The sequence below is a fragment of the Salmo trutta genome, chromosome 3, assembly GCF_901001165.1.
Source record: "Salmo trutta chromosome 3, fSalTru1.1, whole genome shotgun sequence".
Lineage (NCBI taxonomy): Eukaryota > Metazoa > Chordata > Actinopteri > Salmoniformes > Salmonidae > Salmo > Salmo trutta.
The window spans coordinates 30,975,087-30,998,187 of record NC_042959.1 but is presented as its reverse complement, the minus strand read 5'-3'; the positions used below and the strand labels follow the sequence as shown (position 1 = coordinate 30,998,187).

Genomic DNA, 23,101 nt, shown 5'->3' with positions numbered 1-23,101 from the left:
CCTCTTTATGTCTACAGTTCAGCAAGAGGGCCAGTGTATGACATCAGCAACAATGTCTCCCTGCATTCTCATCAAGTGGCTGCCAGTCAATAGGTGACCACAAGACACAGCAGCTTAAATACATGCTCCGGAACATTGTCGACTACGAAGTATTTTTTAAACCTCCTGCTTTGGGCTGAATGTGTCAATGTGTGGTTAATACATGCATAATATATGAGCAGAATTACTGTTTTACCTCAATTAGCCATGAAATCTCTAGTTTGAAAGTGACCATTTTTATGGAAGCTGTGCTGCGCCATTTACCCTACATTTTCCCCCATATGGGCCAGCCCCCTAGCAATTCGAGTTATAGCCAATGAGCTTCAGTCCCTCACCATTTGAGTGACAGCTAGCAAGATGCACAAACAGCAGAGCGAGAGAGAGAGCAATTACATGGTGCACATATCTGCACATATGTGACGTAGTATGCAATTTTCGGGGACGCTTGTGAGCACTACTTTCAACTACTGGCTAGAAAGTATTTAAAAGTACTGGAGAATCTCCTTAATGACCTGAGATGTAATGAAGGGAGACACGAGGGGGAGAGGGAGGGGGAATCAGTGTTTAAGAAACTCAATTAAAGAAGGAGGATGAGTTGAGAAAGGGAAGGCGATGGGCCGGAGGTAATTTTAGGGGAGTGAGCAGGATTTGGGAGGATGAGCAGTTTTGGGTTGGCAGAGCTGGCCACAGTGGGAAAACAGCATGGCCTAGTGGTGATGGACTGACAGAGAACTTGGGCTCATCCTTCTCTTATGTTATAGAGGTAAAGCCAGTAGTTTTTCCAGACCGTCTGATCTAACACCTACAGTGCCTTCAGAAAGTATTCTTACCCCTTGACTTATTCTGTATTTTGTTGTGTTACAGCCTGAATTCAAAATGTATTAAATCTTTTTTTTCCCCTACAAATAATACCCGATAATGACAAAGTCAAAACATGTTTTTAGAATGTTTTGCAAATGTATTGAAAATGAAATACAGAAATATCAAATTTACATACGTATTCACACTCCTGAGTCAATACTTTGTAGAAGCACCTTTGGCAGCGATTACAGCTGTGAGTCTTTCTTGGTCTTTCTTGGTAAGTCTCTAAGCGCTTTCCACACCTGGGTGAGCAACATTTGGCCATTTATTCTTTTGAAAATTCTTCAAGATCTGTAAAACATGTTGTTGATCATTGCTAGACAACCATTTTCAGATCTTGCCATAGATTTTCCAAGTAGATTTAGGTCAAAACTGTAACTCCGGCCACTCAGGAACAGTCACTGTCTTCTTGGTAAGCAACTCCAGTGTAGACTTGTGTTTTAGCTTATTTTCCGACTGAAAGATGAATTCACCTCTCTGGTGTAAAGCAGACTGAACCAGGTTTTCCTGTAGGATTTTGCCTGTGCTTAGCTCCATTCCGTAATTTTTTTTATCCTGAAAAACTCCCCAGACCTTAACGATTACAAGCATACCCATAACATGATGCAGTCACCTCTAGGTGTGAAAATATGGCAAATGGTACTCAGTAATGTGATTTATTGAATTTGCCCCAAACACAACACTCTGTATTTTGGACAAAAAAATGAATTGCTTTGCCACATTTGTTAAACATTTTTTGCATTTTTTTTTGTGCCTTGTTGCAAACAGGATGCATGTTTTGGAATATTTTTAATCTGTACAGGCGTCCTTTGTTTCACTCTGTCAATTAGGTTAGTATTTTGTTGATCCTTCCTCAGTTTTTTCCTATCATAGCCATTCAACTCTAACTGTTTTAAAGTCACCATTGGCTTCATGGTGAAATACCTGAGCGGTTTCCTTCCTCTCCGGCAACTGAGTTTGGAAGGACGCCTGTATCTTTGTAGTCACTGGATGTATTGATACACCATCGAAAGTGTAATTATTAACTTCACCATGCTAGATTTAATCAATTTTAAATTCAAGCTGTAACACAACAACATTTGGAAAGTGCTGGGGTATGAGTATTTTCTGAAGGCACTGTAGTTAAAGGCCATAGACATCAGACAGTCCAACATCTTCATTCTATGCCCTTCGTTCAGATGGGGTATTTGTGGAGAAATCTACCTCTCTCATCTAATTTAGTCTAAACTCATTTACGTAGGAGGCAGAGTACTGATCTTTATTAGACCATACAAAGGATAACTTGTTATTAAAGTTGGGGCTGTTTGGACATTGACTTAATGATCAACTCTCCAGTCAGGATTTGAGTCATACAACAACATTTAGAAAACTTAACTGCATAGTAGTGAACAGATGCACACTGAAGAAAACAAGCAACATTCAGTGTTTTAATGATACATTATCTATGGGATATTTTTGTGGATTGTCATTCAAATACTCATATCTCGGGGGACCATGGCCTTTATTTCTATGACTTGTTATTTATTTAATTCCTTGCAGATATCCAAGAATGTTACAAGGTGACCCTGCAACTGAACACAACACAGAACGGTGTGAAGAAGGCCAGTGCTGAGGATACGGAGGAGGTGAGAAACTTAGAGAAAGGCCCGCTTCACTTTATCAGTCAAACTGTACACAATACAAAAATATGTAAACCGGATACCAGTTGTATGCCTTTACAAATACTCTATACATCTTACATAACGCACAAAATACTGTAGCGATCCTCACTTATATGAGCCACGTTACAATTCTCACCAAGTGGTTAATCCTTTTGGCGCGATGCGTAGGGTGTTTGCCTTTTACACCATTTGCTACATTGGTGTCAGAAGTGAGGAGAGAGAGGGGGGAGAGAGAGAGAAAGTAGCGGTTGTCTGGGAGAGTTAGAGAGTTAGCGATACGCAGAGAGAGTGAGAGATAAAGTAGTGGTTGTCTGGGAGTGATAGATGAAGACAGACACCACAGCATTAGTCAGTTCAGCAATGGTAACACCATGTGCTCCCATGTGCTCATCAGTGGGCTGCTGATAACAATGTCACCCAATCCTTACATTACAAGTGGTTGCAATCAAATCACATGGTCACTGACAGTAATATTTATAGACAAGCTCTGGAAAAATAACCACTGAGAAATTTGGAGAAAGCAGTGTAGGCTCCTCAGAGGAGGAAGGGGAGGACCAATTTAAATAGTGAAACATCAAAAAAGTATATTCACATCACCAAATAACTGATTAAAACACACTGTTTTGCAATTAAGGTCTACAGTAGCCTCAACAGCATCTTCTGGCTACATTGACTTCAATACAAACTTAGGAGGCTCATGGTTCTCATCCCCTTCCATAAACTTACACAGTAATTATAATGACTTCCGGAGGACGGCCTCCAACCTATCAGAGCTCTTTCAGCATGAACTGATATGTTGTCCATCCAATCAAAGAATCAGAGAATGAAAGCATAAGCTACAGCTAGCTAGCACTGCAGTGCATAAAGTGTGGCGAGTAGTTGACTCGATGAGAGAGAAATACTAGTTGAAAAGTTTTGAACAAATTAATGTTTTCAAAAAATATGGACAAGCAGCATAGAGAGAGAGAGCTAGCTATATTTCATTGTATTTTTTTATTCTTAGTTAACCTTTCACTTACAGTACTTCACTAGCTAATGTAGCTAATTTAGCCGACTCAACAACCTGACTCAAACAGAGAGGAATGCTATTTATGTTAGCTAGCTGGCTAAGGCTATCCAACACTGCAACTCTTCCAAGTCAAGGTGAGTTTTCGGTTGTATTAATTTAATGCCACTGGGGCCCGCCGGTGTAACTGCTAAACTTCTTGCTGCACTGCGTGATTATACACATGGATTGGATTGTGGGTTTACTAACGCGTTAGTTCGAGTAGTTATGTTGACGATGATGTTAGCTAATATGGTGCCAACGATGTAGGCTGTGAAGCGGTTAGCAGTTATGATATGAAGGTTTGGCTTGGAAAGGTTGTTTTGCCTGGTCACAACTGATGTGTTGTCCACTGAAGTCCAAAAAGCCAAGGGAAAAGGTGAGAGGAGGAGAGCAGGAATTGCGATGTGAGAAGGAATTACACAATGATCAAAGTGATTATGCTGTATGTGGCTGCTATGTAAATGAACTGTGTGTGCGGGTGATCAGGGGCGTATTCATTCTGACGATTCTGTTGCAAAACATTTTTTAAGCATACGCAAATGCAACGAAATGGGGAAAGAAACATACCTTTCTATATAAGGTCCCACAGTTGAAAGTGCATGTCAGAGCAGAAACTATACCATGAAGTTTTAAGGAATCAAATCAAATCACATTTTATTAGTCACATGCGCCGAATACAACAGGTATTTCACCTTACAGTGAAATGCTTACTTACGAGCCCCTAACCAACAATGCAGTTAAAAAATACGGATAAGAATCAGAAATAAAAGTAACAAGTAATTAAAGAGCAGCAGTAAAATAACAATAGTGAGACTATATACAAGGGGGTACCAGTACAGAGTCAATGTGCGGGGGCACTGGTTAGTTGAGGTAATATTTACATGTAGGTAGAGTTAAAGTGACTATGCATAGATGATAACAACGGAGGGTAGCAGCAGTGTAAAAGAGGGGTAGGAGGGGGGCAATGCAAATAGTCTGGGTAGCCATTTCATTAGATGTTCAGGAGTCTTATGGTTTGTGGGTAGAAGCTGTTTAGAAGCCTCTTGGACCTAGACTTGGCGCCCCGGTACCCCTTGCCGTGCGGTAGCAGAGAGAACAGTCTATGACTCGGGTGGCTGGAGTCTTTGACAATTTTCAGGGCCTTCCTCTGACACCACCTGGTATAGAGGTCCTGAGTGGCAGGAAGCTTGGCCCCAGTGATGTACTGGGCCATATGCACTACCCTCTGTAGTGCCTTGCGGTCGGAGGCCGAGCAGTTGCCATACCAGGCAGTGATGCAACCAGTCAGGATGCTCTTGATGGTGCAGCTGTAGAACCTTTTGAGGATCTGAGGACCCATGTGTAACGGCTGTCTTTGGAAGAAGGTGCAGCGTGGAATTTGTTCATCTTTTATTTTGGATGAAAAAGGCACTTCACAAAGAAAAAACAAACGACAGCCAAACAGTCCTGTCAGGTATCCTAACACACTAAACAGAAATTAACAACCCACAAACCCCAAAGGAAAACAGGCTGCCTAAGTATAACTCCCAATCAGCGACAACGATGTACAGCTGTCCCTGATTGAGAGCCATACCAGGCCAAAACAAAGAAATACAAAGCATAGAAAAAAGGACATAGAATGCCCACCCAAATCACACCCTGACCAAACCTAAATAGAGACATAAAAAAGGCTCTCTCAGGTCAGGGCGTGACACCATGCCAAATCTTTTGCGTCTCCTGAGGGGGAACAGGTTTTGTCGTGCCCTCTTCACGACTGTCTTGGTGTGTTTGGACAATGATAGTTTGTTGGTGATGTGGACACCAAGGAACTTCAAGCTCTCAACCTGCTCCACTGCAGCCCCGTCGATGAGAATGGTGGCGTGCTCGGGCCTCTTTTTCCTGTAGTCCACAATCCTCACCTTTGTCTTGATCATGTTGAGGGAGAGGTTGTTTCCCTGGCACCACATGGCCAGGTCTCTGACCTCCTCCCTATAGGCTGTCTCGTCATTGTCCGTGATCAGGCCTACCACTGCTGTGTCATCGGCAAACTTGATGATGGTGTTGGAGTCATGTCAGGCCGTGCTGTCATGAGTGAACGGGGAGTACATGAGGGGACTGTGAGCACGTACCCCTGAGGGGCACCTGTGTTGAGGATCAGTGTGGTGGATGTGTTGTTACCTACACTTACCACCTGGGGGTGGCCCGTCAGGAAGTCCAGGATCCAGTTGCAGAGGGAGGTGTTTAGTCCCAGGGTCCTTAGCTTGTTGATGAGCTTTGAGGATACTATGGTGTTGAACGCTAAGCTGTAGTCAATGAATAGCGTCCTCACAAAGGTGTTCCTTTTGTCCATGTGGAAAAGGGCAGTGTGGAGTGCAATAGAGATTGCATCGTCTGTGGATCTGTTGGGTCAGTGCTTCCCGTAGATCTCCAAGATATACTGAACAAAAATATAAATGGAACGTGCAGCAATTTCAACGATTTTACTGAGTTACATTTCTTATTAGGAAATCAGTCAATTGAAATGAATTCATTAGGCCCTAATCTATGGATTTTGCGTGACTGGGCAGGGGCATCCCAATATTGGGATGAGTTTGGACGTCCGCAGGTGTTATTAAAATATGCAGATTAAAATGTTAAAATCTCCAAGGGCCCGGTCTTCCGGGAATTCATCTTATAAAGTCTATTGGACATTTGGTTTCTGCGTTATAAATGTTAAATTTTTTGCCATTTTTCTGTTGTACCAGACGTTTCTCGTAAACGGAAAAGACTTGGAAGAAGAACCTCAGTGAGCACAGGTTTGGACAAATGTACTTTTAGCCCAGTAACAAGATGGCCTCGAGGCCTCAACGCTCTTTGAGTTAATGCCCATTTTCTGGGATTAAAGGTCGAAATCCGTTAAGGTGGGTTTCGGAGCTCTATGTGATTTCTGTGATTTTCTGTGATTTTCTGTTCTCATACACACACAATGTGGAGTGACACAGTGTGGGGCTTACAGACACACAGAGCCTGCAATAGTTACCTCTGTTCGAACCATCAAATAACGGTCAGACCTAGAGCCCTGAAACTTTATAAACCTGTTCTATGGCTTAAGTCGGTAGTGCACGGTGAGTTATGTCACTGTAGAAGGTTCTCAGGCTGAGAAAGAGCCTCGTCCATTTGCAATAACTTAAATTAATTTTTAATGTCCCGAAAATGACGACACTTAGAAAAGTCCCAGAATCACAAGACTAGGTGTATTGAATCTGCCTCGGCCCATAGAAACGGACCCTAAAGTTTCTGTCCGATAGCTCTTTCAGGGACCCCGTAGCAACTCCCGGAAAAAGTAAATTTTCAGCACTATTTAAGGTCGCTGCTCGAGCTCCGAATGACCTATCGAACTGAAACTCGGGATTCGGGTCGCCTCAGCTAGGCCTACACACAATGTCAGAACTGGACACGCAGATAGAACGTAACTACGTGTTTTTATGTTTTTTTTAATGGTTTTAACAGAAGGCGCTGTGTGAATTTTGGGCAGGCTCTGAAATGTGATGGCTGGCTTCTAAACGAGTTGGACAAAGTGGGTTTGGTGTCAGTATGTATCAGTTTGGTGTCAGTATGATATCTTATTGAACGATGGCTGACTTGATGCCAGTAATAATATATTGGCAATGGACATTTTAATATTGCAAATGGACAGTGTACATTTCCAATGTATTTAATGAGGGATAGACAGGCTGAAATCAACACCAATGAGCGATGGAGAGGAACCACTATCACTGCTCGGCCATCCCGAGTTCAACGAGCCAGTCAATTGGGCATTTCTGCAGTATTTTAGAGCATGTCCAATTCGTGATGGTAAATGCCCATTGTAAGACTTTGCAAATGGACAGTTTACATTTGTAATTGGACAGTGTCCATTACACATATGCTATATTGTCAGTGTGAACATGCTCTTCTGCAAGTTGACAGTGTCCATTGCCGATGTATATCCATAAGGACTTGTATTGCGAAATGGACATGCTGAATCAACATCAACCAGAAATTCTTACTTCCTATGATCAAACATAACAAATATACCTTATAGGTTGAATCAGGGCTTAACATAGTAATATATGTCATTTGGTCGATATATATGCCATTTGGGCATTTTCTTATGGCATTTGGACATGGTTCACTGATTTTGGGTTTGGAACCCAAGTTCCTATGATTATATATGACAAATGGACATAACATCCTGATTTGGTACTTTCAATACTTATATATGCCCTTTGGACATTTCTTATGCCATTTGGACATGGTTCATGCACTTTTGTGTATGGAAGCCAACTTCCTATGATCATTTTTTACATTTTTATATGGCAAAGGGACAAAACATAGGCCTTATGGACAAACTCAATAAAATAAGACAAATGTTTGTCGATACGGTTTCTACATATGTATAATTGACACAAAAAATCGGTTTTAAAATTTGTAAAATTTCACCCTTGGGATCTGACTTTGTGACCATTTCCCATATGAAAATCTACAGTGGAGTGTGCTCGCCCCTATGGGATTTTTGGTTTCTTACACTTTGTATTGTTCCGGTTGCAATATGGTTTTGCATATTATTGCACATTATTTTTGATATAATTAACTTTTCTTTTTAAGACATTTTACTATTACTTAATTGACCAATTTGGCACATTTGGGAAGACTTTATCCAAATATTGTCCAGTATTGCAATGCTTTACAAGGTAGGGTGAAATCTAAATTGTGCCAAAATCTAAATTGTGTCTAAACTGCAATATTATATTCTGACCTTTCTCTTGCATTTCAAAGATGATGATTTTTTTGTTGTTGTTGAAAATGCGTATTTTTTGTTTGTATTATCTTTTACCAGATCTAATGTGTTATATTCTCCAACATTCACATTTCCATGAACTTCAAAGTGTTTCCTTTGAAATGGTATAAAGCATATGCATATCCTTGCTTCAGGTCCTGAGCTAGAGGCAGTTAGATTTGGGTACGTCATTTTAGATGAAAATTGAAAAAAAGGGTCCGATCCTTAAGAGGTTTTTAAGAACTATATAATGAAAATGTGTGTCGGTAAACTAGGAACATAAAATGTATGAGATATATATATATATAGACGAATGTACACACATACGTCACTTCCTGTTGAACGAGGGAGAGCTCAATTTGTTGTTTTGAAAAGTTTGTTGTTTTTGAAGTATATTGGAAAGTTTCTTAGTAGCTAGCTAACTTCTTAGTTTGGATCCTGCGACGCAGTTGACATCAGTTGCTGGGACTGCTAGTCTCTGTCCAGTGATCCTGTCGACCAAGCCTGGGTCTGAGGAGCTATTTGGCGTAGCAGTTAGCCTAGCTGCTAGCGAGCTGCCTATCAAGCTAGCAGGGTTTTCTTGGGGGCTTGAATGCAGCCCATGACACGGTTAGCCATTGTGGCAGTTCTCCCGGGGTCAGCTCGATTAGTTGAAACAGGAAGAACGGCAAGATGACAGCAATCTGTAAGTCATTGAGAGAAGACATCAGTTCTGTGTGTGAATCCATGATAATCCATGATCTCAAGGGACAATCTAGGTGGAACAACATGGTTGTTAACGGAATTGCAGAATCTCCACAAGACCTGGATGGAGTCTGAGGACAAAGTGAGGGAAATGATCTCTGAGAAACTGACGATGGACCACAGGAAGATTGAGGTGGAGCTTCCTGTGATCCATCTTCCGCATTGGCTGACATTCATGTCTTAAAGTAATGATTGACTGTTGTTTCTCTTTGCTTATTTGAGCTGTTCTTGCCATAATATGGACTTGGTCTTTTACCAAATAGGGCTATCTTCTGTATTCCCCCCTACCTTGTCACAACACAACTGATTGGCTCAAACGCATTAAGAAGGACAGACATTCCACAAATTAACTTTTTAAGGCACACCTGTTAATTTAAATGCATTCCAGTTGACTACCTCATGAAGCTGGTTGAGAGAATGCCAAGAGTGTGCAAAGCTGTCATCAAGGCAAAGGATGGCTATTTGTTTAACACTTTTTTTTTGGTTACTACATGATTCCATATGTGTTATTTCATAATTTTGATGTCTTCACTATTTTCTACAATGTAGAAAATAGTACAAATAAAGAAAAACCCTTGAATGAGTAGGTGTTCTAAATCTTTTGACCGGTAGTGTATATCTATATTAAGCTACCCAGGAAAGGGCTGAAAATAGCACATATTAATATATGTAGCCTTAGAAATAACGTTCATGAAATCAATAACTTGCTAACATCAAATAACATTCATATATTAGCCAATTCTGAGACATAAATGCTTATTGGGAAGGTGTTGCTGTATATATTCAGAGCCATATCCCTGTAATGCTTAGAGGAGATCTTATGTCAAGTGTTATTGAAGTGTTGTGGTTGCAGGTTCACTTGGCACATCTAAAGCCTTTTCTTTTGGGGTGTCGCTATAGGCCACCAAGTACTAACAGTCCGTATCTAAATAATATGTGTGAATAGCTCAATAGTGTATGTGATGTAAAAAGAAAGATCATCTACTTTCTTGGGGACCTGAATATTGACTGGTTTTCATCAAGCTGTCTGCTCAAGAGGAAGCTTCTCACTGTAACCAGTGCATGTAATCTGGTTCAGGTCATTAATCAACCTACCAGGGTGTTTACAAACACTACAGGAACAAGATCTTCCACATGTATCGATCACATTTTTACTAATACTGTAGAACTTTATTCTAAAGCTGTATCCATACCCATTGGATGCAGTGATCACAATATAGTGACTATATCCAGGGAATGCCAAAGTTCTAAAAGCTGGGCCTAAAATAGTTAAGAAATTGACTGTTAAAACTGTTAAGGCTCCATGGATTGATGAGGAATTGAAAAACTGTATGGTCGAAAGAGATGGGGCAAAAGGAGTGTCTAAAAAGTCTGGCTGCACATCTGTCTGGCTGATTTACTTTTGAAATTATGTGATAAACTCAACAAAAAGAAGAAACTGTATTATGAAGCTAAGATCAATGATATAAAGAATGATGGAAAACATTTAATTATGGACAGAAAGACATTCATCTTTCATCGAATCAGATGGCTTACTCATCACAAAACCATTTAATGTTGTCAATTATTTTAATGATTACTTCATTGGAAAAGTCGGCAAACTTAGGCAGGAAATGCCAACAACGAACAGTGAGCCATTATATTCATGCATTAAAAAACAAATAATGAAGGAAAACCATTGGCTATTTATTGTTTTGGTATTTTTCTGGATTATTTGTGTATTGATTTTGTATCGGTACTGTATTACTGCCTTGTAGGAGCTAGAAACACAAGCATTTCGCTGCACCTGCCATGACATCTGCTAATCTGTGTACGGGACCAGTAAACTTTGATTTGTTACATACAATACAAGTACATACAATCAAGTCAATATCAGATTTTTTTTTTTACTTACCGTCATAATAGTAATCATCATCGGAGTATTTGGTATTTTTGGTATTTTATTAGGATCTCCATTAGCTGTTGCAAAAGCAGCAGCTACTCTTCCTGGGGTCCACACAAAACATGAAACAATACAGAACATTAATAGACAAGAATAGCTCAAGGACAGAACTACATACATTTTTTTAAAGGCACATGTAACCTACATATCAATACATACACAAACTTCTGACCCACTGGGAATGTGATGAAAGTAATAAAAGCTGAAATAAATCATTCTCTCTACTAAGTGGTGATCCTAACTGACCTAAGACAGAGAATTTTTACTAGGATTCAATTTCAGGAATTGTGAAAAACTGAGTTTAAATGTATTTGGCTAAGGTGTATGTAAACTTCCGACTTCAACTGTACATATTTATTGTCACCCACAATGAAATCGGGGAGCAGACTGTGGATCTGTCTCTGTCCGTTAGTATGTTCGTCACACACTATATCTCAGACAGCACTGGCCCGATTTTGACGAAACTTGGGTGATGTACAAAAATACACAGATTTGTCCAAGGGGGGTGGTTATAGTCATCAATTGAAATTCCAAAATTACACTGATTGGCCCTAAGGGGAAGCTATAGTAATCAACTGAAATTCCAAACTTTTGAACAAGCATATCTCCTGTCCCGTTTTGAGCTATTGTCATGAAATTTGTTCATATATGCAGCCCCTCATGAGCAGCAGGTTTTTCATAAGGACCTATAAGCTCCGCCCTTTAGTTTTTCTGCTAATTCGACTTTTTGTCCCCACCAAACTTTTAAAAAGCATATCTCCTGCCCTGTTTGAGCTACAGTCATGTAATTTGGACATATATGCATCTCCTTATGAGAAGTTTCCCACAATGACCTATATAATTTCAGTACTTATTTTCACACTTGCACGTGCACCACTAGTATACGGTATACTCCATATTAATACAAAAACTAGAAACTAGTTGCTTGACAAAGACCTTATTTCATAAATATATATATTTTAAAGAACAATTATGACATCTTTAGACCCCTTGGGGTCAAATGTACCCCTCTTGGTGCTTTTAGTGTTAATGCTCATTATGGCTCATTATTGTAACTTTTTTTATTACATTTATTGTAACATTATTGTTCATTTTTGTTACATTTGTATTTGTTATATTACTCCTCAAATTAATTTCAAATCACACTTCTTTTCATTGTTGACTCAATACGAAATCAGAAACCATGGTTAATTGTGAAAAAACGGACTAAAATATCATTGGGAAGGGGGATACTAGTCAGTTGTACAACTGAATACATTCAGCTGAAATGTGTTTTCTGCCTTTAACCCAACCCTTCTGAATCAGACCGGTGCGGGGGGCTGCCATAATCGACATCCACGTCTTCGGCGCCCGGGGAACAGTGGGTTAACTGCCTTGCTCAGGGGCAGAACAACAGATTTTTACCTTGTCGGCCCGGGGATTTGTCCAGCAACCTTTCAGTTACTGGCCCAATGCTCTAACCACTAGGCTACCTGCTCCCCCCATTGCTGGCATAAGCCTAATTAACATAAATGTGCAACTCAGACTTTTTTGCAAGTACTTGATATTAAACTGAACAAAAATATAAACGCAACATGTAATGTGTTGGTCCCATGTTTCATGAGCTGAAATAAAGATCCCAGAAATGTTCCATATACGCACAGAAATCTTGTTTACATCCCTGTTAGTGAGCATTTCTCCTTTGCCAAGATAATCCATCCACCTGACAGGTCTGACATATCAAGAAGCTGATTAAACAGCATGATCATTACACAGGTGCACATAAAAGGGACAATAAAAGGCCACTCTAAAATATGCAGTTTTGTCACACAAGACAATATCACAGATGTCTCAAGTTTTGGGGGAGCGTGCAATTGGCATGCTGACTGCAAGAATGTCCACCAGAGCTGTTGCCAGATAATTGAATGTTAATTTCTCCACCATAAGCCGCCTCCAACGTCGTTTCAGAGAATTTGCTGGTATGTCCAACCGGCCTCACAACCGCAGACCACATGTAACCATGCCAGCCCAGGACCTCCACATCCGGCTTCTTCACCTGCAGAATCATCTGAGACCCGGACAGCTAATGAAACTGAGTAGAATTTCTGTTTGTAATAAAGCCCTTTTGTGGGGTAAAACTCATTCTGATTGGATGGGTCTGGCTCCCAGTGGGTGGCCATGGCTCCCAAGTGGTTGGGCCCATGCCCTCCCAGGCTCACCCATAGCTGCGCTCCTGCCCAGTCATGTTAAATCCATAGACTAGGGCCTAATGAATTTATTTCAATTGACTGATTTCCTTATATGAACTGTAACTCAGTAACGTTGTTTAAATTGTTGCATGTTGCATTTTATATTTTTGTTCAGTATAATTTTAAGTGAGTCATCAAACAGTAAAGTAATTTCTATTGCCCTAATAACATCTTACATGTCTACATCGATACTTTTTGCGTAAGTGTAAATGATTGACAACAATGGATCAATGGAAATATTTCACAGTCAATTCATTGACAACAAACATTGTTACTATCAGTATAGTCCGGCAAGACAACTATCATTATAAATGTCCCTAGTCTGCCCATAAAAACGAATCCTGCTTTTTATCATTGTATCTCCCTATAAAGAAGTATAGTCCATTCACTAACATACCACCCATAGTCAATGATCAACTTTTAATTTCCAGCAAGGGAAAACATTTTATAAATTTTTTTCCTCTTACTCGTATGTTGGAATAATTGTTACTAATAGACACAAGAAGAAGCGCTACATCATTTGTGGGGGACAACATGTTTACTGTAGACTTGTTTTGTCACCATGAAGATATGAGTAATCTGCTTGGACTGGCCGACCAAGAAGTCAAGACGGAGCTGGACCTGAATTCGGCAAGTTTGCTGTATCCTGGGCACATGTACACATGACAGTCCTCATACACAGATTTTTCACAGACGCCCATCTTAAATCAGGTTGCAGACCAGTTAACTCTCTAGGAATTCCCATATGTACCTCCTAGCTTAAACTATTAAACCTTAATAGGAATACACTGTAGTGAACCAATCATTTTCCTGCTATAATCAGATTTTCATTCATTCAATGAATTACAGTCAGATTTAACGCTCACTTGACAGATATCATTGTGCAAAACCCTCATCTCCTTGACCCATGTCAAACACACACTGTGGTCACACGTCACAGCAGGTCAAAAGCTTTATCCAGAGACCTAGTGCCCCACCCATCATTCCTCTGATACACCCTGGTGCTGCTTACAACTAAATCCTCTGCACATGTGCCCCAGCCCTCCCTCCCTGCATTACAGCTGGTCACCATGTCACTAGTACAGTGGAACTGTAGCTAATGTTACTAGTGACAGTGTTGAGGCTTGGCTAGCCCAATCCCCAGCCCTAGCCCCATACCCAGCCCCATCCCCAGGCCCATCCTCCGGCCTGGCCAGTGTGGGCTATATGTAGGGAGGCCGCAGCAGTGGGGGCTAGTGGATGGGACAGCTCAGTGGCTGGCCAGTGAGGAGGCCCTAACAGTGGGGGCTAGTGGATGCGACAGCTCAGTGGCTGGCCAGTGAGGAGGCCCTAACAGTGGGGGCTAGTGGATGGGACAGCTCAGCTCAGTGGTTGGCCAGTGAGGAGACTCTAGCGGTTGGGGCCAGGGATGAGTTTCAAGAATTTGTCACATGCACAAGTACAGTGAAATGCCTTTCTTGCAAGCTCTAACCCCAACAGTGTAATAATTTATAACAATGTAATACTACAAATAACAAGGTAGAACAAAAACATATACAAATAAGAATAAGAAGAACACGATAAGGTAAGTAAGCATAGCATATACAGAGTCAGTTCCAGTACAATATTTACAATGTGCAGGGATACTGTAGTGATGGAGGTAGATATTTATATTTGATATTTAACCTTTATTTAACTAGGCAAGTCAATTAAGAACAAATTCTTATTTACAATGACGGCCAAGCCCATGACGACGCTGGGCCAATTGTGCGCCGCCCTATGGGACTCCCAATCACAGCCGGTTGTGATACAGTCTGGAATCGAACCAGGGTCTGTAGTGATGCCTCTAGCACTGAAATACAGTGCCTTAGACCACTGCGGCACTCGGGAGCCCTGTATAGGGGTAAGGTGACTAGGCATCAGGATTTATGATAAACAGAGTACAGCAGCGTATATGATGATTGTATGTTACTGTGTATCTGTTGGTAGAGCATGGCACTTGCAACACCAGGGTTGTGGGTTTGATTCCCACAGGGGACCAGTATGAAAAAAGTATGAAAATGTATGCACTCACTACTGTAAGTCGCACTGGATAAGAGCGTCTGCTAAATGACTAAAATGTAAAAGTGTGTGTCTGTTTGTGTGTAGAGTCAGTATAAATGTCTATGCATATTATGTGTGTGTGAGCAAATGATGGAGTGAGTGTGTGTACAGTGAGGGAAAAAAGTATTTGATCCCCTGCTGATTTTGTACGTTTTCCCACTGACTAAGAAATTATCAGTCTATAATTTTAATGGTAGGTTTATTTGAACAGTGAGAGACAGAATAACAACAAAAGAATCCAGAAAAACACATGTCAAAAATGTTATAAATTGATTTGCATTTTAATGAGGGAAATAAGTATTTGACCCCCTCTCAATCAGAAAGATTTCTGGCTCCCAGGTGTCTTTAATACAGGTAACGAGCTGAGATTATGAGCACACTCTTAAAGGGCGTGCTCCTAATCTCAGTTTGTTACCTGTATAAAAGACACCTGTCCACAGAAGCAATCAATCAATCAGATTCCAAACTCTCCACCATGGCCAAGACCAAAGAGCTCTCCAAGGATGTCAGGGACAAGATTGTAGACCTACACAAGGCTGGAATGGGCTACAAGACCATCGCCAAGCAGCTTGGTGAGAAGGTGACAACAGTTGGTGCAATTATTCGCAAATGGAAGAAACACAAAAGAACTGTCAATCTCCCTCGGCCTGGGGCTCCATGCAAGATCTCACCTCGTGGAGTTGCAATTATCATGAGAACGGTGAGGAATCAGCCCAGAACTACACGGGAGGATCTTGTCAATGATCTCAAGGCAGCTGGGACCATATTCACCAAGAAAACAATTGGTAACACACTACACCGTGAAGGACTGAAATCCTGCAGCGCCCGCAAGGTCCCCCTGCTCAAGAAAGCACATATACATGCCCGTCTGAAGTTTGCCAATGAACATCTGAATGATTCAGAGGACAACTGGGTCAAAGTGTTGTGGTCAGATGAGACCAAAATGGAGCTCTTTGGCATCAACTCAACTCGCTGTGTTTGGAGGAGGAGGAATGCTGTCTATGACCCCAAGAACACCATCCCCACCGTCAAACATAGAGGTGGAAACATTATGCTTTGGGGGTGTTTTTCTGCTAAGGGGACAGGACAACTTCACCGCATCAAAGGGACGATGGACGGGGTCATGTACCGTCAAATCTTGGGTGAGAACCTCCTTCCCTCAGCCAGGGCATTGAAAATGGGTCGAGGATGGGTATTCCAGCATGACAATGACCCAAAATACATGGCCAAGGCAACAAAGGAGTGGCTCAAGAAGAAGCACATTAAGGTCCTGGAGTGGCCTAGCCAGTCTCCAGACCTTAATCCCATAGAAAATCTGTGGAGGGAGCTGAAGGTTCGAGTTGCCAAACGTCAGCCTCGAAACCTTAATGACTTGGAGAAGATCTGCAAAGAGGAGTGGGACAAAATCCCTCCTGAGATGTGTTCAAACCTGGTGGCCAACTACAAGAAACGTCTGACCTCTGTGATTGCCAACAAGGGTTTTGCCACCAAGTACTAAGTCATGTTTTGCAGAGGGGTCAAATACTTATTTCCCTCATTAAAATGCAAATCATTTTTGACATGCGTTTTCTTTGTCAGTGGGCAAACATACAAAATCAGCAGGGGATCAAATACTTTTTTCCCTCACTGTATGTGTGTTGGGATATCAGTGTGTGTAGTGTGTAGGGCCCTGTGAGTGTGCATAGACACAGTGAAAAGTAAGAATAAAATACAAAGGTCAACTCAGATAGTCCGTGTATCTATTTAGCAGTCTTATGGCATGGGGTTAGAAACTGTTCAGGAGCCTGTTGATGTCAGACTTGATGAACCGGTACCGCTTGCCGTGCGGAAGCAGAGAGAACCATCAATGGCTTGGGTGGTTGGAGTCTTAATAATTTTCCGACCCTTCCTTTCACACCACCTGATATAGAGGTCCTGGATGGCAGGGGGCTTGTCCCCAGTGATGTACTGGGCTGTCCGCACCACCCGATGTCGCGCCATGCAATCGAGGGCGGTGCTGTTGCCATACAAAGCAGTGATGCAGCCAGTCAAGATGCTCTTAATGGTACAGCTGTAGAGCTTTTTGTGTATTGGAGGGCACATGCCAAACCTTTTTAACCTCCTGAGGGAGAAGAGGCGCTGTCATGCCTTTGTCACAACTGTGCGTATGTGTGTGGACCATTTTAAGTCCTTAGTGATTTGGACACTGAGGAACTTGACCTGCTTGACCTGCAGCCCCGTTGATGTAGATGGGGGCATGATCACCCCCCTGTTTTCTGTAGTCCACGATCAGCTCCTTGGTCTTACTTAGGCCCTAGCAGTGGGGGCCAGTGAGGAGGCCCTAGCAGTGGGGGCTAGTGAATGGGACAGCTCAGCTCAGTGGCTGGCCAGTGAGTAGGCCCTCATCAGCATTCGAGGCATGCTGTCACCTGTGTGGAGGATGGGAGGGAAAATAAATGAGTCTGCAAATTCACTGATTTGGTGCAGAGAGGCAAGTGAGGGGGATAATAGCTTCTGTAGAGATGGAATGAATGAAACTGGTTAAAATAGGGGGATACTTGGGAGGAAGAGGCCTGATGGAAAAGTTGAATATATTAGGTTATCATTGTGCAATGCAGAATCTAGTTTGGAGCTAAAATGTGATTCCAATGTCATACTTGTGTGATTTGGTATATTTAGTTGTCATTATTTGTTATTTGACTGTTCAAGTTTGAAATAGGAATGTTTCTAATGAATACTGCATGCTGTTTGTTGACTCATGATAAGTCATTCATAGACTCATCATTCAACCGTGCGTGCGTGTGCGTGCTTTTGCAGTGTGTTCGTATGTGCTTGCGTGCGTGTGTGTGTGTGACTGCATTTGCGTGCATGTGTGCGTGCTGTGCTTTCGTTTGTGTGTGTTTGTGTGTGATGAGTGACCTGCCAGTGTTGCCGAGGCCGTCCTCCTAGCTGCCATCATTAGACAGAGGGGTCAGCTGAGAGGGCAGGGGGCACCCTCAGCCCTGCTTGTGTCAGTTGACCTGCCTGTCAGCACTGCCACGTGGGAACAGAGCTGCCGAAGCAAAACTCCCTTATCATCTCCCTGATAACATATTCAGACCCATGCAGCGACACAGCTACATGTTTGGTTAAAGTACGGAACAGCAATGACAAAACATCTACAAGCATTCATTTGAAACGTATTTATTCAGCCTTTATTTAACTAGGCAAGTCAGTTACGAACAAATTCTTATTTTACAATGGCGTCCTACCCCGGCCAAACCGTCCCCTAACCCGGACGATGCTGTGACAATTGTGCACTGCCCTATGGGACTCCCAATCATGGCCGGTTGTGATACAGCCTGGGATCGAACCAGGATCTGTAGTGACACCTCTAGCACTGAGATGAAGTGCCTTAGACCACTGCGCCACTCAGGAGCCCTTTTTACGGGACGACGGATTTGTTTAGCCTGCATGCTTCTATGAGTGTAGCGTGTCTATTATACACAGATCAGGACAAAAGACTCGCTGGCGCCTTGATCATCAATGCAATTTTGTCAAGCGCTTTTTGTGACCTTGCATCAGGCAGTCTAAGGCACTCCATGGCCTGCTCTAAAGGCTGCCCTCTGCTGTATCTTAAGGGTCTGTGCGGGTTAAGCTGTGGCGATACACTCAACAGCTCAAACGTAGGAAAAGCCTCCCTCTCTCTGTGTCAGATCTAACTGCCGCTTTGAATAATACATACGTAGTGTGTAAGAATCAATACCTGCCAACGTCCTTATATAATTTCATACAGTTACAGTCTTTAGGCTACCAGTCTGTCCTATATGAGCCTGGAACATAGTGATTACTCTCCTCTCCTGTCACTATGTATTGGTTGAGTTTTAATTTCTCTTCACTTATGATCCAATTGTTTGTCATGTTTAGTAGATCTTTGACAGTCCAGTTTATACTCTGTCTTTTCTCCATTGGTTCTGTGGGGCACCGGTGACTGTTTGCACAACAAATATCAGTCAGTCAATGCTCGTTAGCAGAGAGGCCGACAGAAAGAGAGCCCAACGGCTGTATTACTCAACCTGTTCCATCGCAGATGGATGTTGCCTTGATTCATTTTAAATGTTGCTACGGCAATGGCCATGTTTACGTGCACACCAGTATCCTGTTATTATTCGGGATACTCAAATATTCTGTTTTTGAGTGGATGCATATAAACATCATATGCCGTTTACAATAACCCAAAATAAGCTCGTATCCCAGTTTTGAGAAACCCGAATAAAATCCCTGGGATAGGCTGATCTTATACGGGATACTGTGGCATGTAAACTTGTTGTTTTTCGCAGTCTGCGCAAGCTGTTTCATATAGTATCACCAAGTGTGGTCACTGACTGTAGGCCTCACATGTAGCCTGTTATAATATTAACTCCTGCAGAATTAAGTGTTTCTCAGGAACAGGAGTGGAGAAATATGATACATTTATTTATTTAATCTTGAGGAAATGTGAATGCGTGCTTAGCTTTTTTTCAGCTACATAAAAGCTGACAGTATTTAACTTTCAACCAAAGTATGCATCCAAGATGAACTGAAATACTATCATAAACATGTTGGATCGTTTTCACAGCTTTTCATTTCCGTAAAACCGGTCGAGAAACTGATGTCATTTGGAAATTTTGCACTGAAATCTCCCTGGTCCCTAAACATCTTTGCTCCGCTAGAGAAGCAGAAATGAAAGAGAACTTTACTGATGTCAACTATATTGTTGATGATGCATTCATTGTATTGATTTATGACATTATTCTGGTGAGCAAAGCTTTATTTAGTGTTCTAGAGCATCAAGTAATGACCGAAGACAAATTTCCTGTATCTAATTATAGAAAGGTTGACCTAGCAAATAGCCTACCTAATGTCGGAAAGATTTGGATCTATTTCATCCTGTGTGTCCTTCCTACAGAACTCTGGGGAGGAGGAGGGAGTGTCGCGGGTACGAGTGACCACAAGGAGGAGCCCTCAGAAGGTGGAGCGTGTGTCGGTGCTGGTGAGCTGCTCCCACATCGAGACACCAAAGGTCAGTCACCCAGGGGTCAAATGAACGCTCCTTAACGTAAAAGAGCCCAAAAAAGTTTAACCCAATCAGTGTCTCTCTGGCATATCCTTTCTCAGCCTGCTCAACGAGTCGTCACAGGGCTGCCCTTAACGTCCTGAGACGTTTGTTATTTTTCATTAAGCTCAGTGACCTTATGAACATATTAATAATCAGAGGGCATTACAGCGCATGCATCACACGGACTCACAGAACTATCCCAGCGACTCAAATCAGTGATATCAGTTGTGATGACATAACCACCATAGCCTTTAGTACAATTCATCCTAATGTTGATATGAGAATATTCAGAATTGTTGTAGATTTTGCTGGTGTGGATTTCTGAAATTCAACATATATTTAGCATTTTTGATATTTGGGAAGGTTGAGGCTGAAACATTGCTTAGTTTGGGTTCATTATGTCAAATAAGGAAGTGGTAAGCATGTTGACAGCTGTTTCAACTCAATATGTCAACACTGGGCAGATAATGGGGCCTGGTATTTCATGGTATTTAGCCTCTTGTAACTTGGCATGCTGTCATATTTTCAAATTTATGTTTGTCAGTTTAGACTATGTAAATTATGTAAATCATGCATGTATGATGAATCATCAAAGATTGACAATATGATTATACTGTATATCACTGTCATTTGTAGTGGGCCACGATACCTTAGAATGAAGGGTTGTGACTCACCTGCTATCACACAGCCCCTGTGTCTGTCTGTCAGGGAAGGAGGGAGGGAAGGGCCAGGCCTCCTGTCCATGTTCCCTACTACAACAGTACAGTACCATGGCATGCCTTGTTTTCACATGCCTTCCCAATCACAACATGCCCAGCGGCACATGGCAGCAGAATGCCCGCAGATGCTGGCTTTTCAACTGAGCTGAGAACTAGTGCAAGGGGTGGGGGGACGGGAGGGGGCTGCTGCCTGGGTTGAGACACGGTGATACAGGATCACTGTTCTCGTATGATAATGTAATATCTGCATAAAACCACTGTGACAGTACAGTTAGACTCAATGGTTTTCAGTGAAGAGCTGGGTCTGGATAATATGGAGCTGGGTGTGTGTAGTGTTGAGTTCCTCTCTCTCGCATGGAGAGAGGGAGGGAGCCGAGGAGGTGGCAGGGGGAGGGTAGGGATGGAGTGAATGAGCGAGCGAGGGAGGAATAGAGGGAGAGAGTGGGGGAGGATGGAGAGAGCTAGGCGAGGGCCGCTGCAGTGCAACGCGCAGTCAGAGCTGGAACGGACACCCAGAGCTCAGCCTTCCCCAGGTTGCCATGGAAACCACATTCCTCCTCCTGCCTGCATCCCTACAGACTGTTCTGACTCTCTCTCTCTCTCTCTCTCTCTCTCTCTCTCTCCATTTTTCATTCCTTCTTTTACATCTCTCTTTTATTCCCAGTCATATTATAGACACACAGATGCATATTAAAAGATGTACATCTACAAATGATGCTGTATTTAGCATGGATCACATGATTTAGATACATTGCTTCGCTGCAGAGAATTAAATGCATAAATATACGGATGTGATTCTGCATTCTCATACATGGATACACACACATTATTTCTCTCCATCTTTCTTTCTTTCTTTCTTCATCCCTTCTTTTCTGCAGCATGCTCCAGTCATTGCATTTCTTCCCACTCACAAGGTGCCTATCTCTCTCCTGTGTCTTCTGCCATATTCTGTCACTTAGCACCCCCCCTCTCTCTGTCTCTCTGCTTCTAGTCTGTCTCCCCTCACCTCCCATTCATCAATCCCCATCACAGCTTTCTCTGTGCCCTACACCTTACCTATCCAACACCCCTACATCACATCACCACCGACACTATTCTACTGACTCGCCATGTTCCTCATGTTTTCCTCCATCCCTGTTTCCATCCCTCTTCTCTATCTTTCTTTATCTCTCTCCCTCCCCCTTTCTGTCTCCTCTCTCTTACTCTTTCCCTCTCTTACTCTTTCCCTCTCTTGCGCTCTCTATCTCTCGCTCCCTCTTTTGCTCCCTCCCTATCTCTCCTCTCGATCTCTCTCTTACTCTCTCCCTCGCTCTCTCTCTCTCTTACTCTCTCCCTCACTCTCTCCTCTCCGTCTATCTCTCTTATTTTCTCAATCTCTCCAACTACCTCACTCTCTATCCCTCTATCATTATTCTATCAGTGGGATGTGCTGTGTTGGTGGAGCAGCTGTTCTCTGCCACTGTGGCCTATTAATAGGAGTCACAGCCGTGGAGCCTTTGTTTCCTGTCTCTGTGTTTCTGGTCCAGCAAACTGTCGTCTTCTTGGCAGGTTACATTCTGGTTCTGTGTGTGTGTGTGTGTGTGTGTGTGTGTGTGTGTGTGTGTGTGTGTGTGTGTGTGTGTGTGTGTGTGTGTGTGTGTGTGTGTGTGTGTGTGTGTGTGTGTGTGTGTGTGTGTGTGTGTGTGTGTGTGTTAGCTCTACTAGCCCCAGTCATACCTCCACAGGTCAGAGTATTTCATCATGGACCCATTCCTTGTCTTATGTCAACTCCTCTGGATACATTCCTATTGTCCATGTTGACTATATCTGCTATACATTAAGTTGTTATTTTTAATATTCCTGGGGAGATGATATCTTGCTATATCTCTTTTCTTCTGAGGAGGAAACAGGTTGATAACGCTCTGATGTAGAGTTTCATCCTGAGAGAGAGGGACCTGTGCCTCT

General features: G+C 42.3%; 1 protein-coding gene across 2 annotated transcripts in view; it reads left to right on the top strand.

The window, feature by feature from the left end:
* Window positions 1-23,101, top strand: part of dlg3 (discs, large homolog 3 (Drosophila)) — a 130,094-nt gene that overhangs the window by 16,857 nt on the left and 90,136 nt on the right. For both annotated transcript variants that reach the window (XM_029730317.1, XM_029730308.1), the window contains exons 3-4: window positions 2,440-2,525; window positions 20,289-20,402. In XM_029730317.1, the coding sequence (XP_029586177.1) occupies window positions 2,440-2,525; window positions 20,289-20,402 (200 nt within the window). The remainder of the gene's footprint in view (window positions 1-2,439; window positions 2,526-20,288; window positions 20,403-23,101) is intronic.